Source organism: Diceros bicornis, chromosome X (assembly GCF_020826845.1).
Source record: "Diceros bicornis minor isolate mBicDic1 chromosome X, mDicBic1.mat.cur, whole genome shotgun sequence".
Taxonomy (NCBI): Eukaryota; Metazoa; Chordata; class Mammalia; order Perissodactyla; family Rhinocerotidae; genus Diceros; species Diceros bicornis.
In genome coordinates, this window is record NC_080781.1 from 97,216,803 (window position 1) to 97,225,311 (window position 8,509).

Below are 8,509 nucleotides of genomic sequence, written 5' to 3' on the forward strand. Positions count from 1 at the left end.
ATTTTGAACGTTGTCAATTTTTCTGGTACTTATTTCTACATTTAGAGATTTCTTTTGTCCTGATATTCTACTTATGTACATCTGTAGCACTTTTGACATTGTACTTTTAAATTAAGTACAATATTCTTCTTTTCTCCAGTATTTTGAGGATAGAACGTCAAGGAACAGCACTAACCAGTTTTTGTCTGTGCATTCCAAGGTCAGAAATTATATCAAGGAGCATAGCCCTCGCCAACGGCCTGCAAGAGAGGCCTGGAAGAGAAGCAACTTTAGTTGTGCAAGCACCAGTGGAGTGAGCGGTGCCAGTGCCAGCGCCAGCAGCAGCAGTGCCAGCATGGTCAGTTCTGCAAGCAGCAGTGGGTCCAGTGTTGGAAACTCTGCTTCAAACTCCAGTGCCAACATGAGTCGAGCACACAGTGACAGCAACCTGTCTGCAAGTGCAGCAGAGCGGATTCGGGATTCAAAAGTAAAACGTCTAATCAATACAAAACTTTACCTTTCACTATTAACATTAGTCTCCTTCAGATAAATTTCTTGAAGAGTTAAAATTATCCTGCTATCTGGATGCCTGTGGGTTTTAGTTGTAACCGAACAAGCAGGATGCTCTGCTATTGAACAAAGCCCTCTAGGCTGAGTGCTTTGAAACACTGTTTTGACCCACAGCCATATCACATTCAGTTTTATCTGATTTTTATGTCTGTTTTAAGTAAGATAAATTGATGGAAATAATGAGTGAGTCTCAAGATTGCAATATTGACTGCAACGCACTACTGAGCGGATCTCACTATGTTGCTGATGTTGCTGTCTATTAGCTCCTAAGAATGTTCTGTATGTCCTTTGTGTGTGTTAAATGTTTTCTTAATATTTTAATCTTGAATGTTTCTTCTTAGCTCTTTTAAAAGTGTAATAATGCTTTCTCTAATTTCTGTCGACTCTTCACAATTGAAAAAATTCCGTACAATATTATTGAGCACATAAAAAATAGGAAGTATAAATGTATATAGAATGGTTCTGTGATGCTTAGCAGGAGAGTTCGGTTCCTTGCAGTGGCGACAGTCTGGAGCCAACTTAAGGATGATAAGGGTGTCTCTATAACTCTTTGGGAACTCAGTGGTGACTAGAAGATACACAATGACTCCTTCTCTGGCTCTTACCAAAGTAGGAGAAACATAGGCAGCTTTGTTGGTTGCCAAGGGATTCCTCTGGATATGTGGTCATTCCTTTTTGGCACCAGTGACACGGAATAGAGTACCCACTGGGTTTCTAAATGGGCTTTCAAGATGGTATTTGCCTAATATGAAAAAGACATGATTCTTTCCCAGCCATTGTTAAATTCCTAGTGCTTTTGCCTGAAAGGCACCTTAAAAGCATAAGCATTAGAAATTTTGGCAATGTTCTCTACATTTGTATTCAGTATTGTTCACTATATGTTCACTGTGCACTGACACCAATGTACCTTAATTTGATTTTAAAAGTCTTTGAAATGATTGGTTATCCATAGCTAGCCAAAATGATCACGTTTCAACCTTTCCTTATCAGAAGATTCACTGGTCTCAAATACCATAAAAATAGAATCTTGAAGAATCATTTTCAAGTCTAAGCCAAAGTCTCACTTACCAGAACCAGGGTCATACTGCAAAGGAATTTGAACATCTCTAAAAATTCTGAAAATATAGAATTTGATCCATAAAATACTTTGGGGTGGGTATGCCAGAACTGAACCTTACTGATTTAGACATTTTTATTTTGACAGAAGCGATCCAAGCAGCGGAAGTTACAGCAGAAGGCCTTACGCAAGAGGCAGCTGAAAGAGCAGAGGCAGGCTCGGAAGGAGAGGCTCAGTGGGCTCTTCCTTAATGAAGAAGTGCTGTCCTTGAAAGTGACTGAGGAAGACCACGAAGCAGATGTAGATGTTTTGATGTAATAAGAGTGAATTTATCAGCGTTCTTTCTAAGCATTAAAGTATTCTATCCTTATTTGTTTACATGCATCTTGACCAAACTTTTGGTTAGGGCTGTGCTGATGTACCATTCATAATTTAGGCCAGTGGTTCTCAGCAGGTGGTCCCCAGACTAGCAGCTTCAGCATCACCTGAGAAGTTGTTAGAAATACATACTATCGGGCCCCACCCCAGACCTAGTGAATTAGAAACTCTGGGGGAGGGACCCAGCATTGTATCTTAACAAGCACCAGGTTATTCTGCCGCCCACTCTGGTTTTAAGAACCACTGATTTAGTAAATGTTTTGACTATTTAAACTTTAGGGTGGTTAAGTGGGCTTTTTCAAAGACTAGTACTTTTACAGTTTAGAGGATTTCAAGGTACTGCTGACAAGTAGTTTACTGTCAGTATATGTACGTGTGTAGAGATTATAATTGTTTCCTTCTTAATGTTACAAGTTCTTAGTTTACTTTTCTAAAGGGCCATAGCATAATTCTCAATTCCTAGTGGACATCTTTTTTTGAGGTTGTAGGGGTGGGGTGTGGATTTCTGTTTACAATAGTGCCTTCATTAGGTTTAGTTGTATCTGTTTTCATTCATTATTAACTCAAAGGTGTAAAAATAGGCCCTAATATCTTTCCTGTTAGGTTTGTTTTTGTTTTTCACTTTATGTGAATTCAGAATCCTTTCTGTAAGTGATAACTACTGAAGAAATAGTGTTACTAGTAGCTGAATTTTAGACTTGATGCTCCATTCAAATGGAGAAAGCAATTAAACAAAACAACCAATTCTGCTTTTCCACTGCTTTTTGAAATTTTAGGCTGTGAAGCTGTCTCAAAGGCAGAAAATATCTCTCTCAAGTTCTTTTTGTAGGTCATTTTTTTTCCAGCACAGCTCTAATTTTTAAATAGTTGACATAACAGCTTCTGGCATGTGAACAGGTAAATGTTCAAAATTAACTAAAGAAAACCCTTACAGTTCTGCTAAACTTCTCTATAAATTGCTAGAAATACACAAAGCAGTGAGATATAGCAAAAAAAAAAGTTAGCTTGTTAGCTGCTAATAGAACTCTAATTTTAAATGTGAAATCATGGAGTTTCTTTAAATGTTTTCATGGAGAGTTTGTTATCATGAACTTTAGAAGTAGTGTGATTCCTTTTCTTCTACCATATGTCTTTAAATATTCACGTGGGTTAAAAAAGATGGAAACTGATACTACTGACAATCAAGCTGCTTTCTGACTTTCATAATTAATTTCTTTTTATTGTGGATAACTTTTGAGAGGTAATCATGATTCTTTAGGAGAAGTTGTAATCGATATTTTTTTAAACTTTAGAGTCACAGGTTGAAAGGATTTCTACTTTTTTTAACTTTTTATCATAATCAAGTAACTTGTTAAGAAAAAGATTAACGACTTAATTCTTAATTCTCAGTTGATATAAAGGCTTAACCTTTGCTTACAATCATGTGTTTTGAAAAATTTGATTTCATTTTGGTTCCTTGAAGGTTAAAGAATTGAAACTGAGGATAAAAATTGATATATTGCAGCTTTGCTGAGGTCTGTGGTATGGGTGTAACATTTTGAAGACTACTAAATTTATACTTTAAAATTTTGCTAAAATAAAAGTATGTATGTATATGGTTATCAGTTGGAGTAGTCCTTCTCACTTTCCTCTTACCCCCTCTTTGGTACTCCTAAGCAGCTTAGAGGGCCCAAAGAGAGCTTGGGGATAGACCCCAGAGTACTCTGAGGAAGGTGGAAAGGGTCAACCTTGCTGTGTTTTCCCTTCCAAGTATAGGAAGAGTAAATGGAGAGAAGAGCAAATACCGCTGAATTCTCTGCCTGCTCTTAGCAAAAGCAAAATTTCAGAGAATGATTGTCTGTTCTCTTTACCTGCTCTTCAAGGAAAACAGGCCACTTTTGAAGACCATAGAGCAGCATTTATCTATTAAATACTTGGAAACAATTTACTTGACAGTGATCAGTAAAAGAAAATCCTAAACAGGGAGTCATGATGTAATAAGAACAATTTCTCTACTCTCCCCAAAATCACATAGTCTTATTACCTTAGATTTAACTTAAGTCACTATTAAACAAGTTTACCAAAGCACCACAAAACCAGTTTAAAAAGTTTATACAGGTTTGCATGTTTATAGCAAAGTGCACCATGAAATTTTGTGTAAATCTGGATGCACTTTCTTTACGGTACTATAAATTAGAGATAGTCCATAAAGTTGGTTTGGAGGAGATTGAAAATACCTCCTCTGATTAAAAGAAAAAAATTAAAACAACTTGAGTTTGCTTATGATCGAAGAGGGAGATTATAGTCTTTCTCCATCCCGCTCCCCCCCCCAAAAAAAAACCCAGCAGAAAAAGGCAAAAGTTCTCTTGCCTTTGTTAATGTGATATAGTTTTTTTCTGTTTTAATGCTTCATGTAAATAATTCAAGTTTGAATTATTTCTTTCTTGGAATAAGTAAAATTTATTCAATCTGGTATATCTCTGAGTTCAATTTAAAACAAATCCAACTCAGTATTTTTTCTTTTTATATATAAACCCTAAGTAACCAATTAATAAAAACGTGAGACTTATTTGCCCCAGTGTCAGTTCTCATCTGTAGAGAACAGACACTGGAGCAAATGTCTTCCCCTTTAAAAATAAACCTTGTTAACTGAGGGCATGAGAATGTCCCCTCAGATTTATCCAGAAACATTTTATTAGAGGTCTTGTATGTATGTCAATTATATCTCAATAAAACTGGGAAAAAAAGAGATTTTTGTAGAATTCTGTCAGTCCCCACCACAGCGTTTTCAAGTATGAACCTCGAGTTAAACAAAATGGCATATCTTTTTCTACAGTTTTGCAACTGAATTAAAGTAAGGCAATGTAGTATAATGTGTAGTAGAGTATAAAGGGATAATTCATTCTGTCCCAACAAGAACTTAGAATAAAATAACACTTTTTTTTTCATGAGACTTGTCTCATTTTTTGTTAGGCTGTGGCAGTTTTGTCCGTTTCCTTAGTCCTTTGGGTTAACTGTTATTGCTGAATTAAACCCAGAAACTGACTTCTAATTTAATGAGTCTATCAATTGGGTGGACATCTCATTTTATTTAGAAATCTCTTAAAAGTGCTAAATCCCCTCATAAAGGAAAAATATCAGGGAACTACTGTATAAAGGTATCCAGATTCTGATGAGCTTTAAAAATTGTGAAATTTATCAAATGTCTTCATAATCAAGCCAAAAATGTTAGTACATGACAAATGTAGAAGTCTTATTTCCAGATTCTCTAGTAGAGATTTTTGTTCGTGGCTTACTCTATATAGCCTCACGTGCCTTAAAGGTGAACTCTGTACTTTTTGTCAATATCAGGCTTTTCCAAACTCAAAAATAATCTAAATGCTGTAATTCGTTTTATAAAATGCCCATGCTGTTGGATATCAGTAAGCAAAGCCATTAAATTGAACCAATCAATGGTAATAGGGTGTATAACAAAACAAAAACCTTCAGATCATTGTTTTTTTGTTGTCGTTGTTTTTTGTTTTGCTGAGGAAGATCGGCCCTGGGCAAACATCCGTGCCTATCTTCCTCTACTTTATATGGGAGGCTGCCACAGCATGGCTTGACAAGCAGTGCGTCGGTGCGCGCCCGGGATCCGAACCTTCGAACCCCGGGGCCACCACAGCGGAGAGCACGCACTTTACCGCTTCCGCCACCGGGCCGGCCCCAAACCTTCAGTTCTTAAATTTCATTTGCATAAGTTTATTTTTGGCCCAGCTGGGTCACTGGAGAACATTGAAAGTTATCTACAGTATAGCCTAATGTATTCTTTTATTTTTTTTTTCCCTGAAAAAGGTCATAAGCCAGAATACTTTGTAAAATCAGATAACTCTTAGTATCTGGAAAAGATAATTTTCAAGGCAAAAGTATTTCATGAACAGAGATTATATAGCAAGTTGATGCTCTTGTTAACTTTAGGGAGTCTTTGCATTCATTTGTGTAATAGCTGGAACATTCCCCTCCCCTTAAACAAATTACCTTTTAGCACTTTTATCTTCAAGAAAACTGTTTGCTTGGAATTGGGAGAAGGTTAAAGTCAGTTTACAGTTTGAGATGGTTGATAGGAAAATTCCCAATTGCATTCAAATAATAGTATTGATGTCAGTATTGATACTGACATTCAACATATCTAAACTTAGAGGTAAATTTAATCCTTAAAAGGACTATTAGTTAGAAAATAAATATTTGTGTACACATGTACTGTGATAACTTTGGATTCGTTTTAAGTCTGGCAAAGTAAGATAAATTTTATCTTTACAATGAAATTATGCTAAGTGGGTGAGAAGCATCTGAGAGATATTTAGACCTAGGCATCTCTGTCAGCATAGTATCTGGAACATAGCTCCTTAGAATGCTTAATTCTTATTTCTTTGGAAAATAATTTACTTGTTCCAAAAGGCTTAGAAGGAACTCTGAAAATTCCTCTGATTAACTGGCTTTTAAGAGTAAGGAAGTTGCATGGTATAGCTGAAGATCTGAGTTGACTCACTAAAATTTTATTTTCATATTTTTTCTAATATTAAAATTATTTTCATCCTCCCTCACAATTGTATTTTAAATTAAGGTTATTAATGTTTTAACCTAGATCACATGATGGTAAATCAATATTTAATTTACATTCATACTGAACTCAGAAAAACTGGTTTGGTCTTCTCTGATTTCAATATGCAGTACATTTTCTTTATTGTCAAATTTCTTTGTTACATCTTTGTGGTCAATGGAACCTGTGGAAATCTGTGTTCTTTTTTTGTGGTGAGGGATGGGGGTAGAAAAGAGGAGAATTGCTCTAATTATACATATGCATTTTGACTATATAGAGGTAGTTGTAGAATTAATATGTATAAATGACAAGTTAACACTTACCTATTCTGAATTGTTCTAAGGAACAGTGGCCTGAAGCCATGGCTTGTTTTGTGGAGCTGCTTGCTCTTTAATAGTAGCTGACCAATTGGATTTAAGTTGAGACTTTGGGGTTAGGTTATCTAGCTGAGGCTTTTAGGAATGGAGCAGACCATGTCTGTTCCTGTAGTGGATCAATTTAATTTCCTCCTTGAATATTCTAATTTAGATATAGGTATCATCCATTCTAAATCTTTGTGTTGGGAGTTTAATAGAACTGTTGTCAACAGCTATTAAAGAGAAACACAAGTATATGTGAAACATTTCACAGATGGTTAAACATTTCGATTTTTTTGTTTTAGTTTTAAAGATTAGTTATGTAGCATCAATATCATAACCAAAGCAAGTAGGAAGTTGGTTTGGAGAATCTTCAAGTAGTCTTAAATACTGTAATGTATCAGATTGTTATCCAGGATTATTTTCCTGTATTTCTGCTAAATGTATTACTATATTAATGCACTTTTGTATATATAACTGTCTTCTGTACATTCTGTACTTACTACAGTGTATATAAAAGCTGTTTTTCCTGAAGCTGTGAGGGGAAAACAATAGCTGTAACACAAGTCGTTTCTATTTTGTGTTCCTTCTTGTACTTGAAAGTAGTAGTTCAGTAGTTATATCTAAATGAGTATGTATGGTTGTAATTAAAACTGGCAATGTGGCAGAACTGTTTTTTGAAACTGAATATCAGAATGAAAAGTGTTGTTCTGGTTATTAAGAACAATTGTAATATTTTAATTGTTTCTTTTGATGTACCATGGATTTTTACAAACCCCACTGCTGCTTACTACTTTATACTTCTGAATCCACTCCTTTCATGTTCCATCCTAGAACAGTTATCAACAGAGAAGAATTGCTCTCTTTTCTTTTGCTTACAGTTTGGTTAAGGCTCCATAAACTTTTGTTTTGTGAAAGCCCCAATTTCCCAAATGTCATTGGCAAATCATTTTTTTCTGGGAGAGACCAGATTTCTAGAGAGATTAGCATTCATAGTAAGTGAAATTATGTCTAACTTTTGTTTACAAAAAATCAGTTCTGTTTTCCTTACATATTAGAGTCTTTTTAAGTTATATACAAGAAATGTCTGTGAGCAGTTTTATGTATAGATACAGAGGCAATTCAGCTTTTCAGCAGCAACTTCATCTCTTGCCACTAGAGGGAGGTCTGTGGTTGCTCTCTCCTTCGGAAAATATCTTAGCTGCTTTTCTTTTGTTTTTAATTTCAGAGGTTGGAATCAACCTCATTCTCAAAATTCCTTTCGTGATGTTAAATATTTTCATTTGTTAGTCAAAGGTAAGTTAATTGAGCTTGTTTAATAAAGCCAGTCTTATTCATGCTTTCCTGCGATCTTCAATTTTTAATAAATGTGAGTTAGATATTAAGTGAAACGTGTGTGTGTGTTTTTTTCTTCTCTTAGGTACTCTAGAGCTGTACTGTCCATTATAGTAGCCAGTAGCCACATGTGGCTATTTAATTGAATTAAAGTTAAATAAAACTTAAGTTCCTTGGTCCCATTAGCAACATTTCAAGTGCCCAGTAGCCCCATATGGCAAGAGGCTACTATATTGGAAACCATAGGATACAGAACATTTCCATCATCACAGAAGG

At 35.4% G+C, this 8,509-nt stretch overlaps 1 protein-coding gene across 2 annotated transcripts in view; it reads left to right on the forward strand.

Annotated features, from left to right (window-relative positions):
* The window catches only part of FAM199X (family with sequence similarity 199, X-linked), a 28,458-nt gene extending 20,220 nt beyond the window's left edge, over positions 1 to 8,238 (forward strand). The window contains exons 5-6 of one of the 2 annotated variants that reach the window (XM_058536424.1): positions 200 to 466; positions 1,754 to 8,238. In XM_058536424.1, the coding sequence (XP_058392407.1) occupies positions 200 to 466; positions 1,754 to 1,924 (438 nt within the window). In that variant the 3' untranslated portion in view covers positions 1,925 to 8,238. The remainder of the gene's footprint in view (positions 1 to 199; positions 467 to 1,753) is intronic. The other variant, XM_058536425.1, reaches the window with a different exon arrangement.
* The last annotated feature ends 271 nt before the right edge of the window (positions 8,239 to 8,509 follow it).